At 46.1% G+C, this 26,420-nt stretch overlaps 1 protein-coding gene, 1 long non-coding RNA gene and 1 other non-coding gene across 5 annotated transcripts in view; 2 read left to right on the top strand and 1 right to left on the bottom strand.

Annotated features, from left to right (window-relative positions):
- ATP6V0E1 (ATPase H+ transporting V0 subunit e1) overlaps nt 1–13,219 on the top strand; it is a 34,949-nt gene extending 21,730 nt beyond the window's left edge. Inside the window, exons 3-4 of one of the 3 annotated variants that reach the window (XR_014830750.1) lie at nt 5,278–7,698; nt 7,951–10,634. Coding sequence is in view for 2 of the 3 variants with exons in the window: in XM_005657621.4 (XP_005657678.1) it covers nt 5,278–5,371 (94 nt within the window). In the remaining variant the exon portion in view is untranslated. 3 annotated transcript variants of the gene reach the window in all.
- Nucleotides 4,013–4,116, bottom strand: LOC146395619 (U6 spliceosomal RNA). The gene has a single exon (XR_014831669.1). It is a non-coding gene; the product is annotated as a U6 spliceosomal RNA (small nuclear RNA).
- A 2,289-nt stretch (nt 13,220–15,508) lies between the features above and the next one.
- LOC146395618 (uncharacterized) lies at nt 15,509–16,529 on the top strand. The gene is made up of 2 exons (XR_014831603.1): nt 15,509–15,629; nt 16,344–16,529. It is a non-coding gene; the product is annotated as an uncharacterized LOC146395618 (long non-coding RNA).
- Nucleotides 16,530–26,420: the final 9,891 nt, after the last annotated feature.

Here is a 26,420-nt window from a genome sequence, read left to right as displayed (position 1 = left end):
CACTTTCACATGATTCCTTTAGTTCTTAACATCTCAAAGCAGGGATCATTATTTCCATTTTACAAAAGGGGACGCTGAAGCTTGGGGTTGTAAGTCACTCCATCAGTATTTGATGTAGCCCAGATTAAAACCCAACCCTCCCGTATTTTCTAATCGTGTCTCATAACACTGCTGCCCTTGAAAGAGTTTGTGTCATTGGATTGGGATGAGCGTATTTGACAGAGGTCATCTCAGTAGAGACAGGGCGAGTCCCTTCTCTGCTGTCTCTTATGGAACCCTCTGATGGAGGTCACTCCTGTCATGGCCCTCGCTGGAGGGACGGTGGATCAGAAGAAAAGTCCCAGGCGACTTCCCTCCTCCAGCAGGGAAGCCGAGCCTTTATCCACTTGACCTGTGCATCACCCGGAAGTAACAGTGCCTCTGTTCCCTGTTCTCCTATCTGAATGTGGAACAAAAGAACAAAGCAAGGTTTGAGAGAGCTGGGTATAGGCTTCTCTGCAGGGAAGGAGTGTTTGTGTGCTTGGTGAATTCTAATAACCAAGAACCGAGCTCATGATAAGTGGCCAGCAGCTTTTGTTAGATGACATACCACATGCCTCTCTCTTTCCAGAGCACACTCTGCCACCATCCATCCTGGTTTTTTGTTTGCTTTTTTGTTTTGGCTCTGCCTGTGGCATGTACAAATTCCTGGGCCAGGGATTGACCCCACGCCATAGCAACAACCAAGCTGCTGCAGTGACATCGCCAGATCCTTAACCCGCTGCACCACCGAGGGAACTCCCCACCACCCTTGTTTTCTCTCACAAGCTCCTGAGCCCCAGGGTGGGAAAGGGGGTGAGTGGCCTCTCAGCCGATTCCTCTTGGCATCCTCCAAGCCTGGCATTGGAGCGTGGCCCTGGTAAATGACTATGGAATAAAAGAGGAACTCCTAGGCTGCCTGGTCTGTTTCCTCCTTAATACCTGGTGGAAGCAGCCTGGGATCATGAGACTTCAGAAGTCCTGGGCTCCTTTTCTGGCTCAATCACTGATTCATTCCCTAGGACCTAGTTTCTTCACAGTGAGGATGAGGAACATGGATTTGACCTCTGGTCCGTCCCAGCTCTACAGTTCCCTGAAATATGTTACTGTGCCGGAGCTGCCTCAGTAGTTTGAATAATCTCAGAAAGTTAGTTATTAGGCTGGACCTCAGGTTGTGGAGATACGTGGAACAGTTTGGGCAAATAGAAAGGGTACATTTTGTCCCCTTTCTTCCACACATGAAGTAATAGATTCATTGGAATATGCTCTCTTTCTCCACCCACTTCCATCAATTCAGAGCAGATTTTTTTTCCTCCTTCCAGTCCTCCGCCGTGTTTATCAGCTTTAAAGAAGAATCCGAAGTCAGGCAGTGATCAAAAGGGCAGACGCAGAGCTCAGCTGGTTAGAGGGGCGAAATGCCTCCATGAAATTTCCAGTGAACTGGCCTGGGCTGTTTCCCAAGGAATTTTTCTCAAACGGTGGTTTGTTGGGGTTTTTTAAAAGGGAGCTGTTTTGCTTGATTTGAAGCATTAAAACCAGTATGTAAAATTAAATTCTGAGAAGTTTCTGAATACTGATCTGAGCAAGCAGAGTGGACTTGGTTCATGCTTGGGGATAGTTCCTCCTTCCCTGGGGTCCCAAAGACTCCCGGTGGACTTAATAATTAGCAGAGGGAGTCTTTGTTTCCTTAATGCCCAGACAGGGTTAGATTTAGCTAAAGTGATGCCTTCTGAACTGGTGTCCGTTACACTATTTCAGAAGGTAGCTTGCGTAGGAACATTAGTCTGAGCTGGTTTCTGTTTCAGGAGCTCCCGTCTGCTAATTTGTGTTGTGACCACAGGCAAATCATGTCACATCTCTCTGCCTCAATTTCCTCAGCCACGTTGCGGGGAGAATTCAAAGGTCATTTGTGAAGTATAACATCATTTTTTTTTTTTTTTAAAGCTCCCTAGGTGATGATAACACGCAGGGAAGTTGAGCAGCACCACCACCCAGCATTGTACGAAGTGCCGGGAGGTGCTGTTTTTGTTCAGTATTATACATTTTTGGAGAGGAGAGGGCACAGGGGCGAGGCTCTAACGTATTTTTAATTCAGCATTTCTAAGCACTGGCCGGCATTTCAGTCTGTCCTGGAAGGACGGGTGACTGTTTGTACTGTCCACTTCCACTGCCTGCTGGGATGGGGGAAGTCCTGGGTCTGTGTGGAATTTTCCATGACTCTCAGCTCTGCACCATTCGTGTCACTGCACTCAGAGCTCTTCAGCGTGTCCGCCTGCGCTGCCCTCCTCTCGCTCTTTTTCAGGGTAGATGTTAAGCCTCACCTACAGGTCTGCGCATTTTGTTTGTGTCGAATACTCTAGTTCTAAGGACAGATCGGAGAATCTCATCTGAATTAACCTTTTGTGTATAAAACGAGTCAGCTTGAGGTAGCTCTCTTGGGCCCACGTCCTTAGGTGTCATGTTGCCTGTCGCAGAACCACCTTCTGGTGGGGTGGGGTGGGGGGGGAGGGCAGGTGCATTGCTTCTGTAGGTGAAGCTTCTGGTGCTGGTGCTGGTCAATTCTCCAGCGTCTGAGCAGAATCACCTTTTGGATCCTCGGATTGGAAGAGTTCTAAAAATGACAGCAAATGGAAGAGAAGAGAGATCCAGCCAGACAGTGGCTTAGTCGGTTTTGGCTAGATCCCCTCTTCTAGGGGAATGTAAAGTCCTAAAATTGTAGGAGACTGCTGTAGCAGGAGGTCTCCTGTGCCTTAGAAAGCAGTGCCCTCCATCCGTGCCGAGAGGACCGGCAGGATCAGATCATGATGCTAAAGACCATCCTTTGGGATCAGTAGCAGATGGAATCTGGGCTTGTTTATCATACGCCTCCTCCCAAACAAGGGCAATTCAAATGTCTAATTTAAATTCTTTTTTTTGTTTGTTTGTTTTTTTAGGGCTGCACCTGCAGATTATGCAAGTTCCCAGGCTAGGGGTCGAATTGGAGCCTCAGCTGCCAGCATATGCCACAGCCACAGCAACTCAGGATCTGAGCCGCATCTGCAACCTACACCACAGCTCCCGGCAGCACTGAATCCTCAACCCACTGAGCGAGAGCAGGGACCAAACCCGCCTCCTCATGAATACTAGTCTGTTTGGTCACCACGACAGGAACTCCAGATTCTTTTCTTTTCTTTTTTTTTGGCCATGCCTGTGGCATGTGGAAGTTCCCAGCCAGGGATCAAACCTGAGCTACAGAAGCAACTTGAGCCACTACAGTGATAACACTGGACCCTTAGCCCGCTGTGCCACAAGGGAACTCCTTTAAATTCTAATTTAAATATGAACACATACATTTGGGGGTGTTTTGTTTTATTTTTGGCCACATCCTTGGCCTATGGAAGTTCCCAGGCAAGGAATCGAATCTGAGCTACAGCTGCAGCAAGGCTATACCATGGCTGCAGCAAGGCCGAATCCTTAATGCACTGCACTGGGCCAGGGGTTGAACCCACCCCTCAGCAGCGACCCGAGACACTGCACAGACAATGCGGGATCCTTAACCCACTGTGCTGCAGTGGGAACCAACTTACGTATTTTGAATAGCAGTTAAAGGCACTATATGTTCTACTTCATTCGGGACTCCCCTAAAGCGGTAGCTCCTTGGAAAGGCTTTCCTGACCACTCTATCAGAGTAGTACCTCCATCATTCTCTAGTCCTTCACCCCACTTTCTTTCCTTCCTGGCCTTATACTGTGTCAGCTTTGCGAGGGCAGTAACGTTTCGTTTTCTCCTTTGTATTGCTGGGGGCTGGAGCCTCGTAGGTGCTCATTAAATATTTGCTTCAAGTAAAACATGGAATGGTTTGAATGGCCAGATGTTTATTTACCGCCTTTAAAAAAAATTTTTATTGGGGTATAGTTGATTTACAATGTTGAAAAGTGAATCAGCTGTACATATATATATATCTCGCCACTCTTTTTTTCCCCATTTGAGTTATTACAGAACGTTGAGCAGACCTAAAAACATGGGAAACTTCACGAATGTGTGTGTCATCCTTGCGCAGGGGCCATCCTAATGTCTGTACCCGTTTGATTTTAGAATATATGCTGTTGAAGCAAGCACTGCTTACTGTCTTTTTATTGAATCATACAAGTTCTTTATGTATTGTGGATATTATCAGTGACATGATTTGCAAATATGTTCTTGTCTTTTTATTCTTTGCTTTAGTCTTAGTTCAGTGAGTCTTGGACTTCGTTGGCTATATGAACTCCTATATCAGATATAAAACCATGTATGTGGAACTTTGTGAGCAGTATAAGCAAACTTCAGAGACAGTTTTGACTCTGTGCTGTTTTTCGCATCTACCCCTGAGGTAGTTTGTAACACCGTCATACTTCCTCCACGATCGGTCTGTGATGCAAAGGAATGCCTCGTTACCGAGGTCGGAAGTGAGCAGGGGGAGTTAAATGTCCATTTGGTTCAGCGCCACTGGAGCCCCAAAGGAGTGCAGTGGCCGTGGTGATGAGAGAAGGGGTGCTCAAGTGTTATAGTCTAACCGGGAGATGGTGGGCTGAAATTTAAGCTTAGCTGTACCAGTAAAAATGGATGTGTCGTATTGGTTATGAGTTTTAACATTGGGCGAAGGGATGAGCCTGAAAGTTGTGATGATAATAAACTGTGATTAGACAGAAACACTCTGAGGTGAAGCTGTCATATGAATTGAGGAAATCTCAGATACTTGGGAAGGGAATTCAGGTAGTGATAGAAGAGATCAGAGTCAGGGGTGATGGAGCCTCACCACTTTGTCAATAATGTGTCAGAACGAAGGCAGGGTGTGTTCTGGGAAGCGTTTTCTTAGAAGACACACGCGTATTAGCACACCGTGTTTTTGTTTTGTTTCCTTTTTAGGACCGCACCTGGGGCACATGGAAGTTCCTGGGTTAGGCGTTGAATTGGAGCTGCAGCTGCTGGCCTGCGCCACAGCCACAGCAACCCCAGGTCAGAGCTGCGTCCTTGACCTCCGGATCCTTAACCCCCTGAGCGAGGCCAGGGATCAAACCTGCATCCTCACAGGCACTTTCTTAGGTTCTTAACCCACTGAGCCACAGTGGGAAGGAACTCCACACCAATGTGTTTTAAAAACTTTCAGTGTATTCAAGGTTTGATCTGAACAGAATAGATTTAATTTCTCCTAAAGCACTTCTCTCATCCTCATCAAAAATGGTCCTGTTCCAACATGATTTCACCACTTTTTGTTGTCCTTCTTCCCCCATTATTTTTTAGTTGGCTGATTGCAATTCTGGCCCAACTCAATCCTCTGTTTGGACCACAGTTGAAAAATGAAACCATCTGGTACCTCAAGTATCATTGGCCTTGAGGAAGAAGACCTGCTCGCCAGTGTTCAGTCATTGAGGTGACTATGCCCTTGACCTTTCACAGCAGCATTGTCAGTCGGTCAGCTGGAGTTTGCCTTGATTTGCCCACAGAAGACCATGGCCGTTTGAACAACTTGGCAAGGGTAGGGGTAGGCTGCTGAGAGCGACACGATCTAAACAGCAGAAATATGTTTGGAGCTTAGGCCATTCACTCTACCAAAGGATAACCCGACCATTTAAATAGATGATGTTTGCGTATGGTCTTTGCAGACGCCGATCAGGAATATGACTATTTATACTTGGCATTTCGAGGTTCAGTGACTTTAAGTGGCTGACAGATTTTAGATAAAGGGCACCTCTGAATGCTTGGGCTAGAGAGAGACAGATGCTTTTTGAAAATTGGCCTTAAAATTGCAGGTTTCATTTGCTTCTGAGAATCAGAATAAGGAGTGGTGTAATGGAAAGATTTATTCACTGGCTGAGGGTCAGAAAACCTGTCATTTCGTTTGTTCCTCGAGCTCCATTATTTCGTTAAATGAAAGTTAGCCCTCAAGGCTTGACTAGATTCAGGTTCAGGCTTTTTTGGCAAGGGTCCTGAGGAGTTCTGGGCGCTTCGTATGGCCTTATAAGGAGACCCAGGATGTCCAGCTCTCCTATCCTTAGTGATGCTAAGATGCTCAATGGGTTCTGGTCCCTCCACATGTAAAGGCCTCTGTCAGCCTTTACTCAGTGATGTTATCCATTGATGATGTTAGCCTGGAGTGAAGCCTTTCAGCAGAACTTGGAAAAAAGGTGATTTTCTTGCTCTGTCATTCCTTCCGTACTTGATTAGATGAAGTATTCCTGTAAAAATGGACTTTTCCCCATCAGCTAGGGTTATTTAGTAGCCTTGAAATATGACTCATACAAGAAAAGTGGAACATATATTTAATTTTTTTCTTTCAATTTTCAGAGTAAGATGTTGGTGCCCACATTATTTCTGGGGTATCCAGTGGGGTTTTCTTTCCTTTCCACCTTTAATCAGTTATACGTTAATGATCCTCTTTACGTTCAGTTCTTTCTTTGGCCTTTGCCTCTCTAGATTGGCTTCTGTGTCCTTTCGATGTTAGTCTTTGGTAGTTTTCTTACTTTCTGACAGCATCAAGGTGTCCTTGACCTCTCTTTTATGTTTTTTGGTCTCAGGCTTGAAATCAGCTGTTCTTCCACTTGCTTCCCCAATTTCCCACTGAACGGATCCCTGGTTCACTAGTCCGTCCTTAAGCCCAGTTGGTCCTGGTTTTTTTCGGCGGAAGTGATTTTTGAAAACCATGACCTGATTGCTCAGTGCATTCATTTCTCTGCTAGGGTGTTACTGCTTCTAAGTCTTCACAGCAGACAAAGCCAGGATGTATGGATTTTTGAAAAGAAAAAAATAAATAAAATCGAGTTCATATTGGTACTTCAGATTTAACACTGCAGGATTTTTATTTGACTCCTTTGGTCTTATACTTGAATATCATTCATATATGCTGAAAATCTTGGCTCCTAAAGACAGTAACTTACATTGATTATCTTATATGTAAAATAGTTTCAAAATAACACCAATGTAACTACTAACTATAAGTTATCAAATGTTGTGTAGGATTTCTTTGCTGCTTTATTTGTTCTAACAAATCAAGGACAAAATGCTATTTTCTGAGATCACTTGAAGTAATCATTTCCCCTGGTTGTTATCAATCTGATATAGTTAAATTAAGATGATTTGTGTTCAATTTATAGTAATTGTTTTCTTTTTTCTCTGCTACTATTTTTTGAATATGTAAAACATTTCCCAAGTGAAAATTATAAGTGAGACATATTCAGAGAAGGTTATATCCTTCCTGTGTTTCATTGTGCAAAGATAGGCAAATACGTACATGGGCGCATTTGTGTGTGTGTGTGTGTGTGTGTCCCTCCCCCCTACAACATACAAACAGCTTGTTATGGAAGAGATATCCTATTACATATATAATTTTGTACCTTGCTCTTGTTTTTTTTTTTTTCTTTTTCTTTTTTGCCTGCTCTGTGGCATATGGAGTTCTGGGCCAGGGATCAGATCCAGGCCACACAGTTGCGACCTGTGCCGCAGCTGCAGCAACACCAGATCCTAAACCCACTGTGCCAGGCTGGGGATCGAACCTGCTTTCTGGCGCTACAGAGATGCCACCACCAATCCCACTGCGCCCCAGTGCGACCTCCAGTACCTTGCTCTTTTCACTGAGCAGTATATTCTAGAGATTGCTTCTGTTAGTGTATAGAGATCTTCCTCAGTTCTTTTTATAGCCATTGATATCCTTTTGGATTATTTCCAGTCTTTTGCTATTATTGATAAAGCCACAGTGCCATCCTGTACATGTTATATTTTATACTTTTATCAGTGATCTTCGATTTAGAGTCCTTGGAAATGACATCTCTGAATTAAAGGTACATATACTTTTTTTAGACATGACTATATTTCCTTCTATAGGGATTGTACCTTTTTTTTTTTTTTTTTTTTTTTTTTTTTTTTTTTTGTCTTTTTGCCTTTTCTAGGGCTACTCCCGAGGCACATGGAGGTTCCCAGGCTAGGGGTCTAATCAGAGCTGTAGCCGCCGGCCTACGCCAGAGCCACAGCAACAGGGATCCGAGCTGCATCTGTAACCTACACCACAGTTCACGGCAACACTCGATCCTTAACCCACTGAGGGAGGCCAAGGATCGAACCCGCAACCTCATGGTTCCTAGTCGGATTCGTTAACCACTGAGCCACGACGGGAACTCCGGGATTGTACCATTTTTGCATTCCCACCAACAATATAGTGAAAGTGCCTGTTTCCTCATAGCCTGGATTTTTGCCAATCTGAGAGGTAGGCACGTTTTTTTTTTTCCTTTGGAGTTCTGTCTTTGCCCAAAGGGATTTTGATTCCCTTTTATATAGATTTTTTAAATCGGATTCACATTTTTTTAAACCTTTTTTTTTTCCTTGTTAAGTTCTGTTTCCTGTCCTTCCTCTTAACTGTAGTGGATGTCAGATTGGGCTGTTGATTGGGGTTTAAAGCTGAGAATTTCAGACCTCAGCGTGGGATCTCATTCTCTGAGCCGCGTTTTCTTCTCTTACAATAAGTAAATTGGGCCCTTTGGCCCTGAGTGACACTATGTATGTGGATCTTAAGGTTTCATGTGCCCATTCTTCTCAGTTTCACGTCTGTAACCTGATGGACGAATTCCTAACGTTTGCGCTGTGGTCCACAGCACAAACTAGGACTGCTTGAAGCCCTTACGTTAAAGGTTGTTCCTTTAAACACAAAATGCCAGAAAATAGTGCACCACCAGGTAACCCTAGTTCTGATGAGCATCATGTCCCATTCTCTCCATGTGTGAGGTCCTGATTTTGGCGATACCCTAACTCTAGGCCCTTGGAGTTATCACATCAAGAGAGCTAATCTCTGCCTCACATTGGAGCAAGCAGAATTCTTTAAGATAGGATCTCACTTTTCTTGGTGGTGAAACCCAAAGAATGAGCTAAATTTAATTCCCCTTGGAACTGGGAACTTTTACCCAGCTGTGGGATGCGAAAGGAGTGCAGAGAGCAGATTTAGGCCTGTCTTCGTCTGGTAAGCGAAGTGTTCGATTTGTATGTGATTCTTTAAGAGGAAAGATTTGGAAAGTAGGAAGTGTAAGCCAGACATGGTGTTGAGCAGAGAAAAATGAGGAAGAGCCGTGAACGCTTTCGAATCATTCCGAAAGCTCACTCTCTCTCTGCCCGTCTGCCTCTAGGGCCTCGATTCCTAAGATGCTCTTGGAACTGTAACATCAAGGTTGCTATTTTCTTGATATCCAGTTTTCCCCTGGCTTTGATGGTGTGATGCTTGTACAGAATCTCCTTGGAGTGGCTTCAGACCAGCGTCCTGTAAGTTAGTTGGTTAACCACATCAGTGAAAGATGTTTAGATGCACCCCTGTGGTTTATCGCAGTCCTCAAGGGCAGGCATTACATTTTATTACAGAGGCTGGACCAGCGAGGAGTAGAGTATTGGTAATTAGGCCTCTGCCCCGAGGGAGCTGTTTTTCTATGCATTCCAAAAATAGTTGAGTGTCACGAGGTGCAAGTCCCAAGTGGGGGTTTCAGAGGAGGAGGCTGTGGGCTCTGAAGGGGTTTGTGGTCTGTTGAGATGTTGAAATTAAGCCGTACTTAGGAAAGGGTGAACATTTTTCCTTGTCCCTTCCAGTCGGGACCCATTCGGTTGCTGCCCTGTCTTCTTCTTTGAATCCAGTTGAACCTGTTATGTCTCTTGGATCTGTCCTTCCTTTTCCCTGAGGGAGACCCTCATTTCTGACCCAGTCACTGTGGCTCTGAATGGTAACAGTGGCTCTTTCTCGGGTCTCTCTGTCTCTGCACTAAGGGCACCTACCAGCCACCACCCTGACGACCTCTCTTCCTGACTCAGCACTTCCTGAAACACATCACTGCTTGCCCCAGAAATGTTCAGCAGTTCTCCATATGGGCTACAGCAGGATTCTTTTCTGTTTTTAAACCTGAGATCACTGATTTTAGTGGGTACATGGCACTTAAAGGCTATTTGTAACTTGTTGTAAGCACAGTTTATCAAGGTCACCAAAGGTCCCATGAGCCACAAAAGATAAGAATGACTAATCTGTAGGTTCTGTCTTGCTTTCTAACTTAGTGGTCAAGGCTTTCCCAGACTGCCCTCAAACCACTTCTCAGCCTCTCTTTTCATGACATTACCCCGTGACCTGTTGGTTCCAGCCATATGATTTTCGTGCTCTTGACCTCAGTAGCCTAGTTAGCTTTTCCTGCCTCTTACCACCCTAGGCAGTCATTGTTTTGGAAGGCAGGATGGTAAACAAACACTGGTCAGCGGACATTCTTCTGCTTTCTTGCCTCCACTCACCACCCATTCTCTCCTCTCTCCCCACGCCCATGGCGTGTGGAAGTTCCTGGCGCAGGGATCAGATCCAAGCCGCAGCTGCAACCTGTGCCACAGCTATGACAACACAGGATCCTTAACTGACTGTGCCAGGCTGGGGATTGAACCCGTGCCTCAGCAGCAACCTGAGCCGCTGCAGAGATAATGCTGGATCCTTAACCCGCTTTACCGTAGAGGGAACTCCATCCATCCTCTCTTAATGCTTTCTGATGCTTTGTCTTTGAGTCCTTTCCTGGCCACTTGGCTTTACAGTGATCTCTCCTCTCCTAAATGTATTTATCTCTGCAGTTTTTGCCATTCATTCATTGCGTTCCCTGAAATTGTGAAACACTTACGCTTTCGGTTTGCTTAAATACCTCTTATAGTTAATCTCCTACAAAAAATACAGACCTTACCCGTGATAGTAAAGAAGAAGGAATTCTTTTCATTTGCAGAATTTATCTGAAATGAAAAAATAAAGGTAAAAGCGAGACCTGTTCTTTGTTTAAAAAAAAAAAATTTCTTCATCCGTCCCTGAACAGATTTCCTGATTCTCACCTTAATATTTTTCTGTTGTCTTCATTCGCAGTTTTATGGGAAAGTAGCCTTGTGATTCGCTTATTTAACAGAATAAGAATATGGACGCTTTGAGTTGTGTCTCCCCCCCACCCCAGCATGGCTATGTTTCATATCAGAGACGATTAGATTATGTGCTTCTTTAGTTCACTCCAGAACCAAACCGCAAGTCTATGCCATTGAACAGAACACCCGCTCACATTTATCTTATTAAACTGGCTGTCACTGAGCTTGAGGGAAAAGTGTCCCCCCTGATTCTATGTGGCTTTTCAAAAGTGAAGACCTATTCTCCCCTTTGCAATTGTTCATTTGTCCACAAAGGCCTAGACAATAAGGCAGCCTAACCGGTATGCTTTTCGAGGAAATTAACACACGCAGCATCTGAATTCACAGCTTCAGGTATTTGCAAGTAAAATTTATAATCTGCCTTGGAACTCAGGATCTGTGCAGAGGCTGTTCTGCTGGCCTGAGGAAGAGAAGAGAAAATGATCATTAGATTACAGGAAAGGTTTTCTGAAGCTGTGGAAGAAACCAGTAGCTCTGGGAATTGCCGCTACCTGGCCTGCTCTGGTTATTTTCCTTAGTACACGGTAAAAACGGCCTTCTAATTACAGCTGGAGTTGACTGTATTTATTTGCAGTGTCCTGCCCTAGTGGGTCCCCAGCAGTCTGGTACTTGCCACCATCGAGGGCGGTTGGCCTGCCCAGCTTGCTGCAGTAAGACTCAGCAGCAGTCTCGTGTCTGCTTCTGGGCACCTTGGCCCCAGGGCCTCGGGAAGCCTGTCATTTTATCGCCCTGTACTGGGGGTTCTCCTGGGTGTGCCCACTGACTGGGAAAACCTCAGAGGCCCATCTCATCTCTTCATGAGCTTTTCAGTCTTCGGGACCCATTGCCCAGACCTCACCTCATCCGCATTGAACTAGCCCCTCACTGCACCCAAGCTTAACCCTCGACATTCTGCACAAGATGGGTCATAATGAGCTTACTTTCTGATCCACCAGCTCCAGACTCCTCTTTATTTAATTTTTATTTTCTCTTTATTGTTTTCTTTTTTCAATTTTGAAAGTAGCACATGTGGCTTTTTTTTACAAAGACCTTATAAAATTAGCTTTATGTGAAGGGGTTCATACCGCTACTGTCAGCAGCTGGATGTGTGGAGATACCTATTTTGAATGTTTGCCAGCTCTGCAGAGGTGGTGTTACAGCTTTAAGCTTCTAGAAAAAGAAATTCTCGTTTGTCACTTATACTTGGGGTGGCAAGAACAGTGAGCAGCAGACGAGGAGCCTGCTCTTTGGGGGTCCGACAGAGAGAAAAGCTTACCCATCTGTGGGAACCTGGCTTCCTTGCTGTAAGACTGGAAGAGGGGAACAGCAAATACAGGTTTTTTTTTTTTTTTTTTTTTTGTGGCCATGCCTGTAGCATGTGGAAGTTCCCAGGGAGTGAATCTGAGCTGCAGCTGCAATCTATGCCACAGCTGCAGCAGTGCCAGATCCTTAACTCACTGTGCCACAGTGGGAACTCCAGCAAATACAGATTCTTGAAGCCCAAGTGATCTCGTCAAACCCCACTATGGATCGGGTCTCAGACGGCTCCTCTCTTCCTGCTTTCTATGACACAGCCAAAGCGTGACTTGGGATCCTCCGTTTAGCCTTGTCCTTGGTTCCTGGATCTCTTGTCTCAGCCCTGCACAACCTGCCCCAACTTGCATGTTAACTGAGCCCACTTTCATTCAAGTATTTAGGGACCATCTATACATTTAACCTTCTTGGCCCGGTTGACTTTCTCGGTATTCTTACCCTTTTGCTCTCCAGAGGATGGTGGAAGGCCCAGTTACTGGAATGGTTTTGTTTTGCAGGTCACGAAGAGAGTTCCTCTAGATGCAAAATCACCTCCATACCCAGACCTCCTTCCTTGACCTGCCTCTGCTGGCCGTCAGATGCCTTAAACGTTCACGCCACAGTTGAATATCTTATTCCTCAACGCAGTATTTTTTTCCTGTCGCCTTTCTTACACTTTGATGAATGATGTGCCTCTTTTACTTAAACGCTCTCCGTAAAAGGTTCATGTGCTCTTCTGAGATAGACAGTGCTCTTTCTTCGGGGAAATAACATTACTCCCTCCGTGGAACCTGTGGATTGGAAGATGGCTCCTGCCTGCTCACAGCGTGGAAATCCGCGAAGCGTTTAAACACTGTAACAGGACAGTGAGACCCCAGTGGGGCTGTCAGTAGGAGATCATATTCAGAGGGAGAATCTGTCTCGCCAGAACCATACCAAAGTACATTTTTAGGATGAATTTCTTATTTCTGCCGTCTCTGGGAATAAATTATTTTTCTGCATTCTTTGGAAATCTGGTTTGGGTGTTTGTTAAGCTCATTTTTATAAGCTTTTCTATCTCTAGATAATCTTTCTGAAAGACGATTTTGTAGTTCAGACTTAGCTTGGGTGCGGAAACCTGGCTGTGTGGTTTGAGGTACCTGAAGAGTCTGGTAAGTACTTTTCTTAATTGTCCAGTAAACATTGGAGTGCTTGCTGTAGCCACTGGAGGAATCAAAGATGTGGAAATTGGGTCCCTGCAAGTTCAAGAGCTGATATGCTATCTGGAGAGGTAAGGTCGATAAACACAGAACTGTGATGCAAGGCCCTGTGTGACCGTCGTCCATAAAACCACGGTTAGGATGGGGAGCAGGTACAGCCACAGAGACAAGTTGGAACCAGCAGTTCCTTGTACCATCTCATTGTTGGAAATAGGACTGAAAAAATCAAGTGAGTAAAAAGCCTGGGACGATGATTCTGTTTCCGTAGCAGGCGTCTCAGTAATTCACTAATTCGGGGACTCTATTAGTTTTAAGAAATTAAAAATGAAAATGGATCTCAGTTTGTACCAGCTCATGGATCTTTGACAGCCAGCCAAGAATGGATTTCCTGTTTTGCAGTTTGTGCTTTTCTATTCCTCCCAAACCATCTGAACTCATTGCTTTGCTATTCTTATGACCGAAGAGTTTCAAGTTGAAGTGACTCTCCTGCTTTCATTTCTTTCTTTTCCTTCTTTACTTTCATTTTGAATTTACACTTTGCCTGAGCGGCAACTCTATGCTTTACATTCCCAGCAAACAGGCATCTTTCGTACATTTCATGGAATCCAGAAGACACCGAACATTTGATGCCAAAGGGACCATAGTGGTATATGCTAACCTCATTGTTTTATTGATAAGGACTCTGAGCCCAGGCAGGGAAACTTACTTGCCCAGTTTAACGCCGCTCGTCAGAGGCGGAGGGGGGAGTAGGATCTGTGTGTTCTAATTTCCACGACGGCACTTCTCCCTTGCACCCTGCCTCTCTGAGTTGCCTTGGCCAGGAGCCAGCCCCGGGGCTCGGGTGGAGGGAAGAATACCGCCTAGGTGGATGACCAAGCGTCTCCCATCAGAGCAACTTATTTGACCCTTAATCATTATTTGTCATCTAAGAAAGCAGTGCTGGTGGTTACCGTGGGTAGATAAAAGGATACCACAGTCTTTGAGCCCTGACCGCGGTCGGGGGAAGTGTGACTCTACTGCAGCTGTGTACCCAGACCCTTCCAGCCAGGCCCTGCCGCCCATCCTCACTGGCGCTCCGTCTGAAGCCTTTCGGGCTCCCACCCTGAGCTGCTTTCCAGCAGACCCTGGGTTTGAAGCAGACCCTCATGATGTCCCTAAGGTGGTGTTTCCGTGGAGTGTTGGTTTCGCTTGGCCCACGTTTAGCGCAGCAGACCTCAGCTGTGGCGTGCTTGCAGCAGCGCCGGAGGGCGCCTCCGGGCCTTTTCTTCCCTCACAATCATGATTTGACACATTTCTGACTTAATGGACTAGTTGAAGGCAGGGGTCACAACCCCGGCTGATCTACGTCCCTGAGTTCTGCCTTATTCTGTCACTTGGTACCGATCCATTTGTATTCTTCTGGTTTGCTGTAAGTCAGGTAAAGCATTGCTTTTTGTGCTTGGGCATGCTTGCCTCTTGCTGGGGTCTGATGCCTGCAGACAGGGGTCAGGCCGACTCGTGTGTTGATCGCACTCACAGCAGTGGGAGACACAGGGACGTGAGCACTGGAGGGCCTGGTGATGTGCCAGGGAGGTTTTGAAAATCCTGCCCAGCAAGCTTTCTTGGGAGGTCAAAGGCCCTAATAAGACAGCAACCTAGGCCTGAACCTGGAGGATTTTCTCCAAACCCTACTAGGATTTACGCCTAGTGCGGCCTCAGCATAAAGCCTCTGAAGAAGAAAAGAGCTCATTTCATAGCCAGGTTAGAAATCAAAGACACATCTACGCATGCACGCACATGCTGAAAGACTGATCTGATCACAAGCTCCTAAGGGCCAGGTACTGTGACTCTGTCACCACCCAGCTGTATTGCTGTGGTTGAAATGAAGGAATGATGACATCAACTCAGATTTGGCGGGGGGGCGGTTGGGGAACTCAGTAAGTTCCCTTTGCTCAGAAAGTCTCTTAACCCTGAGCCTGTTTCCTTGCTTATGGAATTCTCCAGCATATTAAATACAATTAATATGTAAGCTCAGATATATTTTCTTCTCACCTTCTCCCTAATAACTGAGCCATTTTTTTACAACATGACCTAGCATCTGAGATGGATGCTTGTGAATCCAATTTTCTGTATCCTCTTTGCAGCACCCTTGCCGCAGTGCTTGCTGGGGCCCCAATTGGAAGGAGCTCCATCCAGCCCGTTGAAGGATTCTGGAAGTGTCTCTTGCCTCCAAAGCCTGTCCAGGTGAATGTAGTGTAGCCTGCAATGATCGCTAGACTAGGAGAAGCCCTAGGTTTGCAATCAATTGCTACCCATGAAACTTTGGGAAAATCATTTAATATCTGGGCCCTAGTTTTTTCATCTATATCCCTGCCCTTGCTGCTGTAAGAGGTTGTTACCCAATGAGATGTTGGTGGGAAAGGTGATTTGTAAGTTGTAATGACACACAAAGGGTATTTTTCAGAGAAACGATGAAATCCCTAGAACCCACTGACACTACTTTTCTATGAAGCCAGACCCCAGAGGGGCAGCCAACTAATTTTTTTTTTTTAAACATATGGTTTCCCTTTTGTTTAGTCATTTGTACTTGGGTTACAGAAAAATTGAAGGCGCACACCAGGCTCCAGGCCTGAGCTCTGAGCAGGGAGATGGATGTCTTAGAAGCAATCATCGCGCATAAGTGTCTAGACCACATCCTTCCTGCCCTTCCAGGCTTTACCAGCTCGTATACCAGAGCGAGAGTATTTCTGGCATGCTTTTGAAGATGTAGTCTGAGGGTCGGATGGTTTCTTTTAACACTGTTTTTGTTGTCTGCTTTAAACATATAATGATATTTATATCGCTGACCCAACAATTTTTTATTATATCTCCCTTTAGTGTTTCTTTAGAAGTAGCACCTTTTTGTTTATTTCTTTTGGCTGTCTTTTGTTTTTATTATTTGTGTGTTTGTTTTTTAAGCATTGGTAGGTCTTCTGCCATGTGGAGGCACATTTAGAAGAGAGAAATTACAAGTTCCCTGGTGGCACAGCTGGTGAAGAATCTGGCATTGTCACTGCTATGGTGTGGGTTGCTGCTGTGGCACAGGTTCAGTCCCTGGCCTGGGAACTTCCACATGCTGCAGGCGCAGCCAAAAAGAAAGAAAAATTGAGAAATTATTTTAGATCATTGCTTGGACTCTTGGAAGATTTGGCCCTGGATTTTATCTCCCCCAAATTTGAAGTCAGTTGGTCTTTTATTAACTTTATTTATTTATTTTGTCTTTTTTTAGGGCCGCACTCGCGGCATATGGAGGTTCCCAGGCTAGGGGTCCAATAGGAGCTATAGCCACCAGCCTGCGCCACAGCCACAGCAACTCGGGATCTGAGCCACGCTTGTAACCTACAGCACAGTTCACAGCAATGCTGGATCCCCAACCCGCTGAGCGAGGCCAGGGATCGAACCTGTGTCCTCATGGATGCTAGTCGGATTCGTTAACCACTGATCCGCGACGGGAACTCCTTAGCTATATTTAAATTATATTTAAAAGTATATATCTGGCATTTTAGAAGGGTTTCATCACCCCATCCCACTATGTAGGAGCTCTCTTCTGTTTAGAGAACAAATGTGTTTAAAATGGAGATGGCCTCTTAAGTAAAGTTAGGTTTTACTTTTTTCCCTGCTCCTTTATTTCAGTTTAAATCCATAGTTTTCTAAGGAAAACAGCACAATGTAAAATGCTGTCATACAGGATATTTATCATGAGCACAATTAATAGCAATTTAACACTCAACCAAAAGAGATGCTTACATAAGCCATGCTGTATCCAAATGAAAAATATCCTGGCACATTTAATCATTTTTTCCCCAAAATATATGCTGGAAAAGAGATCTACAAGACAAACAATAGGAGTTCCCATCGTGGCTCAGTGGAAATGAATCTGACTAGCATCCATGAGGACGAAGGTTTGATCCCTGGCCTCACTCAGTGGGTTGGGGATCCAGCATTGCCGTGTACTGTGGTGTAGGACACAGACGTGGCTCGGATCTGGTGTGGCTGTGGCTGTGGCACAGGCCGGCGGCTACAGCTCTGAAGACTCCTGGCCTGGGAACCTCCCGAGTGCTGAGGGTGTGGCCCTAAAAAGATTAAAACAGAATTGAAAGACAAACAGCAAAACGGTTAACATTGCCTCTGGATAGTAATTGCAAATGATTTTAATTTTCTTTTTCCTTTTTAGCATTTTCTCCAATGAAGACATAATACTTCATCGCAATACTTCAGTAAAAAGAGAAACAATACATTACTTTAATAACAAAAGATAATAGAATATTCAGAGGAAAAAACCCACAGGATTTTAAACTTAGATGCATAGGACAATACAGACCAAAATGTTGATAGTAATTACTTCTTTTACAACTTTGTGTATTTCTGAATTTTCTAAATAAAATACAAAGAGCATGTATTTTATAACAGGGGGTGAGGAGTGGCCTTTCTGCAGGGACACATTGTCAGAATAGTGTTAGTACTTCCTCCAAACGTTATATAACACTCACCCTGTTTTGTTTTGTTTTTAAAGTAATTCAGGGTCAGGGGAAATGAAGTCAGATTTATTAAAACACTGAAGCTCTTCCGAATCAATGAAAATCAGCGAGTTCACACAGCGGTTCTGATGAACCGTTTGCATTGTGTAGGACAGAGCGCAGAGCGTTCAGCTTGTAAACCGCCAGCCTCCCTTTGTGGAGGTGCCCCCAGTGACGGCCTGGTGAAAGGAAAAGGGAGCATTGATTTTGATTCTGCCCACACAGCAAAGTGGAAGCCTGGGTATGAATGTTCTGGGGTCCCACTCGGGTTAGAAAAAGCCCCACTGTTCTTCCACTCCCCAGCGCTCCAAGCAAGTCTTTCATTCAGGCTGTGTTGCTGCTTTAGTTCAAACCCCCCTCCTTGTGAGATGTGTTGGCCCCTTTTCTTCCCTCGACTCCCACTTCTCTCCACCGCCCCCCTTCCCAGGAGTATTGCAGCTGAGGATGCTCGCCGCCGAATGCTGCTACCCACGTGAATCCAGTCAGCCTTCTGTTTAAATTGCTGTCAGCATTCTGACATGGTTTCCATAGTTTCTTTCCACCGTCCAAAGCGCAGTACTGCGCTGGGTGCCCCCCCCACCCCAAACAGAACCAGAGGAGCAGATAGGTTGTAAAAGGAAGCGCTGTGTTTGAGGAAGCGTGAGTTAAGAAGCTTATGTGTGGCTTTGCAACAACATTCAACAGGTATTCTCAGCTCCTGTTCTTCGTCCAGACGCTAGCTGCTCCAGACAGTGGTAAGCGGAAGAAATTCAGCCCCTGACCTCCTAGAGCTTAGCGTTTGGCAGTGGATCCCAGTGTAGGTGTGGTGCTGGGTAGGAGCACTAGAAACAAGCCGCTAATTGTGGAGGAAGGTTTTTTTAAAAGGAAATGACCTTCAGGGGAAACCCGAAGGATGCGGAAGAGCTCGGCAAAGAGGAGTGATTGAGGGCTTCTAGGCTGATGAGTGATGGAGGTGTTGCCGGAGTCCAGGAAAGGGAGAGGTGTCTTGGACTATGGGAAGAGGAACGAAGTCAGAGAAGCAGCGGTACTGGGGCCATATCTGTTAGCAGGTACCAGCTGGCTGATGGATGTTGAAGGTAGGAGGAGTCAAGAATGACACCCTGGTTTTCTGCTGGGTGGACGGTGGATGCTTTCACTGAGGTGCGGGGCTGTGATGAGTCCAGTCATGAGAGTTTGCAGGTGCCTGAGGTGTCCATGTGGCTTGAGAGCCAGTGGGCTGTTGTTAGATGGGCCCGGAGGTTGAGAAGGTGGACCAGGCTGGAGGTGGGGATGCGAAGCACCAGCATGGAGATAACAAGCTGTGGGTGTGGATTTGGGGGCCGAGAAGGGAAGCAGTCTAGGCTGGAGAATGGGAAGCACCCATTCTTAAGGGGTGGGCAGAGGAGGAGCAATCTGCCAAGGGGGTGTGTGGTAAAAGCCATGGCTTAGGCAGCAGGCAGCTCCCCCCTCATCTCCAGCTTACCAAATACTTTCATGTTCGTTACCCTATGAAATAAATGGGACACATTATTCCTATTTTACCGTTGGAGAAATTGAGGTCAACAAGTTATATGAGGAGTTCCCGTCGTGGCTCAGTGGTTAACGAATCCGACTAGGAACCATGAGGGTGCGGGTTCAATTCCTGGCCTTGCTCATTGGGCTGGGGATCCGGTGGCTATGGTGTAGGCCAGCGGTTACAGCTCCGATTAGACCCCTAACATGGGAACCATCGTATGCCGCGAGAGTGGCTCTGGAAAAGGCAGAAAGACAAAAAAAAAAAGTTATATGACTTAGCCAATCCACCTTTTTGTCTGTCTTTACCATACATCAAGGTCCTCTCATTCCAAGGGGTTTGTGCTCCTTCAGCAGGTCTGGTTACCGGGCCTCCCACCTCCGCTTCCTCACCCACACTCAAGACTCTTCCCATCTCTCAGATCTGGGGACCTTTTTGCAACTGCTTTTTTCTTCTTCTTCTGTTTTCTCCTTCATTGTTATCAGTCCTATTGCTAGTGATAATCTAGCGCTTAGGTAGCAGTTGCCTTAACCAGACATGGTTGTAAAGGCTCCATTTATGTTAACTCGTTTAGTCAACCACCACAACGCTCTTAGGTAGGTACTACGGTGACCCCCATTTTACAGATGAAAAATAACTGAGGCACAAGGCCACAAGCTGCTACACGGAGGTCATGGGACTGATCTCAGCGTCATAGGAGCCTGACCTCAGGGTCTGCAGCTACCACTGAGCCTCTGTGGCCCTTTTTTCCAGGGTAAATTTCCTCCTGTGACCTTTCTGGGGTCTTGCAGTCTTAGCTTCTTGGCCGAGGCGTCTGAGAGAGAGGGCACACCTCCTGCTCTCTGCCGGCATTTCTGAAAAGCAGGGTCAGAGGTGGAATTTTCAGGTATGACGTCGCATGTGCAGAGTGCAAGTCTGGGCAAAGCATCATCCCGCCTCTTAACCCCCCTCTGCCTGGAACACCTCGCAGCCTGGAACATCTGGCAGCTCTGACCCCAGAGTCTAGCACTTTCCTACCTCTTCCCTTCTGAAGTTTCGGTCCCCTCTGGGTTCCCACAGCAACCTTGGCTCAGCCCAGTCGTCACAACTGTATAATTTATAGGTCTTTCCCCCCAGGCTGAAAAAGCTTTGCTGGGCAGGATCTCAGGTTGGTGTTTGATCCCCACAACCTCGCATTAATTAGTTGCTCAATAAGAGTCCTGTGAGCGGCCAGCTTTCAAATGCACGTTTGGAAATTCCATTCTCCAGATACTATGTTTGCCTAAAGCAAAGGTACAGCTGTCTGACCGAGGGCTCTAAGATCTGAGTGAGTCGGCTGCTTGGCCCTGGAACCTGCACAGTCAGGCAGGTCCCCATGGGGAGAAGGGACCTGCACAGGGTTTCACATTCTGCGCTCCTCGTGACATTCTTAGGAATTTTTGAACTAGGGGCACCTGCAGTTTCATTTTGCACTTGGATCTGCATGCAGCTGTTCCTGCTGGCCAGAGAGAACGCCTTGACCTCAGTGGGTTCAAATCAGTATTAGCACAAATATTGCACACCCTGAAATCACCTGGGAAACTGCGTGTATACTTGTGTGTGTTTTTCTGGGGAGTAAGTCTGCAGCTTTCATCAGACTCCCAGAGAGGTTCAGAGCCATTGTTATTGATAACAACAATAACCATAGCTAAGCTCTACAAACCCTTAGGGCTTTACATGTGTTGCCTTACGCCACACCCAAGTATTGGGTCCGGGCAAAGAGCAGTATTATATACATATCACTTCTCTTTTGTGGCAACGTGCAGCAGCTTCATGTGGGATCTCGGTTCCCAGACTGGGGACTGAACCTGGGCCGCAATGGTGAAGGCACCAAGTCCTAACCACCAAGGAACTTCCTTTCCCTCCTTTCTTTCTTTCTTTTCTTTTCTTTTTTAGGGGCTGCATCCGAATCATGGAGGTTCCCAGGCTAGGGGTCCAATCGGAGCTACAGCTGCCGGCCACAGCCACAGCCACAGCAACATGGGATCCAAGCCGTGTCTTCGACCCACACCACAGCTCACAGCAACGCCAGATCCTTAGCCCACTGAGCGAGGCCAAGGATCGAACCCACATCCATTAGTCAGGTTCGTTAACCACTGAGCCATGAAGGGAACTCACTTTCCCTCCTTACTAATAGTCCCTATTTCTCTGTTCCTCTACCAGAGGCGGAGGCAAGAAGAAAACCACCCACCTGGTCCTCCCTTCTAGGGAATTTACAGGTGCCTCAACCTTTTATGACTTTTTTTGTTAGGAGAAAAGGAGAACTGCCTCCTGCTTTGTCCTATTCCCTCCTCAATTCCCGCTGCTACTCCCAAGTTCCCCAAAGGCGACTTCCTCTTTTGTCAGAGGGGAAGAGGTGACTGGGTAGCGAGCAAGAACCTCCTCGTGTGGAGTTGCCTGGTTGTCAGGGCACCAGGACAGAGCTGTAGCCAGCTCACCAGGATACCTGCAGCCAGAATCTTGGCTTGAGCCCGAGTGATGGGTGTACCTCCCAGGTTGCGGGGAAACAGGTGCCTTCTACGAAGAAAGGCAGGAAGTCCTACAGGAGCCTGGATGGGCACTAAGTAGATGAATGAGGCTTCCTCCTGGTATTGCCCTCCTCACACAGGATAGAGTCCACGGCTGGCATTCAGGTTTGTTACATGCTTTACCTCTCACTGTGACCGGAGTGAGAATGCAGGTGCATATTTATTTTATGTGTCTCCCTTGGGCCAGACCTTGTAAAAACAGTCTGAAAACTCAAAAACTGGTGGCCGCCGTCCCTGGCTTTGCTGTAGCGTGAGGGAAAGTCATGGCCCTGTGACTGTGTTGGGGGTGGGGGAGAGGAAGAAACTTGGATGCACACGACTCCCTAACTTCACTCTCAGTCTTCTGAACTTTTCATTATTACTTATAGCTTCCCTTGAGTGACTTCTCTGGACTGTTTACTTCCTGTGTTTAAAAATCCAGCCTTCACAGTTTTACAGCAGATTGAGGCTTTTGGAATGTGCCTCTCTTTGTAGTTCAGCAAACTATTATGTGGCTACAGGTCTTGGTTCCTGCTTCTTATCAAGCTGTGCCTCCGCTTTCGGTTTTTATCATCCTACTTCTGGCCTCCCCAGCAAGAATGTCCTATTGTACCTGTCCTTTGGGAGTCCTTCCTCCAACAATACTAGATTGTTCTCACTCCCTGGCTTCCTGGTTCCCTATCAGAGTTGCTGATACTCACAGTGCATGTTCAACTCAGCGCTGGCAAAAAACCAAAACCAAACCAAAAGCCAAAAATCCCACAAGAACTATTAGATGTCCTAGAAATTTTCAGTCTTGGCGAAACAGACCAAGCAATTTTGACAGGAATGCTGCCTTGGAAGATGCTGGTATCATAAAATGGTTATTTGCTGCCTTCTCTTGCCATTGCTGCTTTTGCTTCTCTGCTGCTTCTCTTCCAAGAAACTTCTAGTCACACTCCTCCCCGAAAGGTGGAGGAGGGGGAGACCCGCACTGCAGAGCATCTCTTTAGGCATCAGGCCCTGGATTTCATCCTCGGAATCAACCTGTGAGGCAGGTGATGATGGGAATCAAAGCACAGGCAGTTTAGTAACCTGCCCAAATCCGTCAGCAAGACAGTGGCTCTGAAACACTTAGGTAGCATGTTCTTAACCGGGTCAGCAGTTCCTTTGTGGTGGAGCGGGTTAAGGATCCGGCGTTGTCACCACAGCGGCTCAGGTCACAGCTGTGGCTCGGGTTCAATCCCTGGCCCGAGAACTTCCACATGCCGAGGTCCTGGCCAAAAAACAAAACAAAAAACCCAACCAGGTCAGGGCTTCCCCTCTTGTAAACTCTCCTGTCCTCTCAGCTTCCCACGTCACTCTCCTTCACCATGTTCTGTGTTCCTCCAGGGCAATGACTCTGTCTTCCTGTACACATTAGGCACTCAACAGATGCTCCTTCCTCCTTCCCTCCCTCCCTTTCTTTCTTTTTGTCTTTTTCTAGGGCTGCATCCATGGCATATGGAGGTTCCGAGCCGCATCTGTGACCTACACCACAGCTCATGGAAATGCCGGATCCTTAACCCACGGAGCAAGGCCAGGGATCAAACCCGAAACCTCATGGTGTCTAGTCGGATTCGTTAACCCCTGAGCCACGACAGGAACTCCCATCTTTCTTTCTTTCTTCTCTTCCCTTATCCATCATCAAGCAGGCTTGAATATGCAGTGTAATGATGTGCCTTGCAGTCTCCATAATTCAAGGATATATTAGTGTTTATGCTCCTTTGATTTAATCAAGGAACTAATATCAGCACAAATGATATTAATAATACAAAGCAATAAGTATATTAAGTGCTCAGTTGGGTGGTAGAAGAAAGGAGCTCAGTGAGGGCAGAAATAGACTGGGCAGAAACAGACTTCACAAAAGATGCGGGAGATTGGTAAGATTTAGAGGCTGATCTGTGCCTTCAGACCACAAGCAGTTATCAAGCTCCTGTCCTGTGGCACACTTGGTTCTGGGTATGAAGAACAGCAAGGAATCAAGGGTAAATAAGTAAATGATCGACTCAGGAAGGGCATTTAGGACTGAACTTTGGTGCTTTCGGGGAGAAGTAAAAAACCGGAGCTCAGAGCTTATCACATAAAGAACACTGCGTCCTACTGAGAGGTTAAGGCAAGGGGAAGAAAACTCTTTTTTCTTCTCCCGAAGAATATTTTTTAGGGAGTTCCCGTCATGGCTCAGCAGTTAACAAACCCGACTAGCATCCATGAGGACGTGGGTTCAATCCCTGACCTCGCTCCGTGGGTTAAAGATCCGGCCTTGCCATGAGCTGTGGTGTAGGTCACAAATGAGGCTCGGATCCCACATTGCTGTGGCTGTGGTGTAGGCCAGTGGCTACAGCTCCAATTTGACCTGTAACCTGGGAACCTCCATATGCCACGGATCGGCCCTAAAAAGACCAAAAAAAAAAAACAAAAAAAACCAAAAAAACAAATAAAGGAGAATATTTTTTAGGAGGGGTGAATGAAGGATGGATGCCAATTAGTATTTCTTTAGATTCCCCCTCAGCAACGCTCCTGTCTTCTCAGCAAGAAAATCAGTTTTTGGAAGTGTCAGAAGGACACACAGCTATTCCTGGAGAGCTTCCGGTGTTGAATTAATTAATCTCACTTCTGAAGCTGTGAAACCTTAACATATCACACAGGTCCAGAGGGGTCCAGAAAGAAAACACAGATTCAAAATGGTAACACTCATTTGGAAGATGTGTTTGTGATCGGCAGGCAGAGCTCAGTCTGTGGTCTAATGAAGAATTGCCCATAGTGCAAACTTGAGGTGGAAAGGACCTATGGCAACTATTTTCATTCTTTCAGGAGAACTCTGTTCAGGTTAGAGGAACCATAGAGAACATGCTGTTTTGGTCCAGATTCCTCCTGGTGAAGAAATTGGAACCTGGTGAGGTCCAGCCCCTCACTCTGGATCTCCTAGTTGGTATAGAGCTCAAATTAGGGTCTTGGTACCAAGAACAGTGTTTCAAATACATCAAGGTTTAAAATGAGGGAAATGTCTGCATTTATAAAGAATTATCTCTGGGAGTTCCCATCGTGGGAACAAATCTGACTGGAACCATGAGGTTGTAGGTTTCATCCCTGGCCTCTCTCAGTGGGTTAAGGATCTGGCACTGCCGTGAACTGTGGTGTAGGTCACAGATGTGGCTTGGATCCCGCATTGCTGTGGCTCTGGCATAGGCTGGTGGCTACAGCTCCGATTGGACCCCTAGCCTAGGAACCTCCATATGCTGTGGGTGTGGCCCTAGAAAGCAAAAACAAACAAAAAAAGAATTATCATCTCTGGATGATACAGAGAGTGTGGGGTAACTGGTTGGTTCTGAAAGGAGAAATGTGGCCAGGGAACAGGGGTAGAAGAGAGATTTACTATTCACTGAAAACTTTTTGTACCTTTTGAATTTTGTGTGGTGTATATATACGTTACCTAATCAAACAATAAAAATTATTTTTAAGAATTCAGCAGAGTCCTAAGTGTTACTTTTCTACCCTCATTGTCTCATGTTTGGGTAAAACATATTTTTCTGACTCAGGCTATCCCAGTACATAAACGGTTCTGCAGGAGCCAGGTTAAGCATGTTAGAAGTGGCCTTGGCAATCAGTTACTACTCTGTGGCTAGAACAAAAAGAGCCTTCTGAAACTTAAGGCAATGCTGTTTCAGAGTCCTAACTCCCTGCCAACTTTGACTGCAGCACAATCTGGCAGGATAAAACCCAGAGAAATACAAATCAATTAGGAGTCAGCGATTTCATTCACTTTGGAGCAGGATATAGTCATTAATAAACCTTGATGGCAAGGTCTCTGTTAGCCAAAACTTGTCCTTTCCAAGACAGCAGGAGATGCAAAAGGGGGAATACGATGTAATTCATTAGTAAGTGCCTTTAATGGGCAGAGCCTCCTGCTGGGAGAAGAATGTGGGTGCTCCTTGAGCCCAAGGAAATGTTGCCCAGTAGAAAATACCTATATTCCGAGGGCAGCGTAACAGTGGAAGAGTTAATCATCTGCTGGAGTTTTTCCAAATAAACTTATGAGAGATGGTCTGTGATATACTCTGGAGATTTAATGCAGGAATCTCATGAATGAGTGAGAGGAACCTGGCTCAAACCTCCCAAGCTATTTTTCTATTGGAGTTTCATTTCTGAACTCCAGTTGATGTGGAAAATTAGACGGCTGTATGGGAGTTCCCGTGTGGGGCAGTGGTTAACGAATCCGACTAGGAACCATGAGGTTGCGGGTTCGATCCCTGGCCTTGCTCAGTGAGTTAAGGATCCCACATTACTGTGGCTCTGGCGTAGGCTGGCGGCTATAGCTCCGATTAGACCCCAGCCTGGGAACCTCCAAGTGCCGCTGGAGCGGCTCAAGAAAAAGGCAAAAAAGAGAAAAAAAAAAAAGAAGGTTATACGTTAGACTTAAGAAAATAATTATAATCCTGCTGCT

The sequence above is a fragment of the Sus scrofa genome, chromosome 16 (assembly GCF_054392235.1).
Source record: "Sus scrofa isolate SSC_HxYL_T2T_F1_AM1 chromosome 16, Sscrofa_HxYL_maternal_Yorkshire_Landrace_v2.0, whole genome shotgun sequence".
Taxonomy (NCBI): domain Eukaryota; kingdom Metazoa; phylum Chordata; class Mammalia; order Artiodactyla; family Suidae; genus Sus; species Sus scrofa.
The sequence above is the reverse complement of the archived record's forward strand: the minus strand, read 5'-3'. Positions and strand labels throughout refer to the sequence as shown.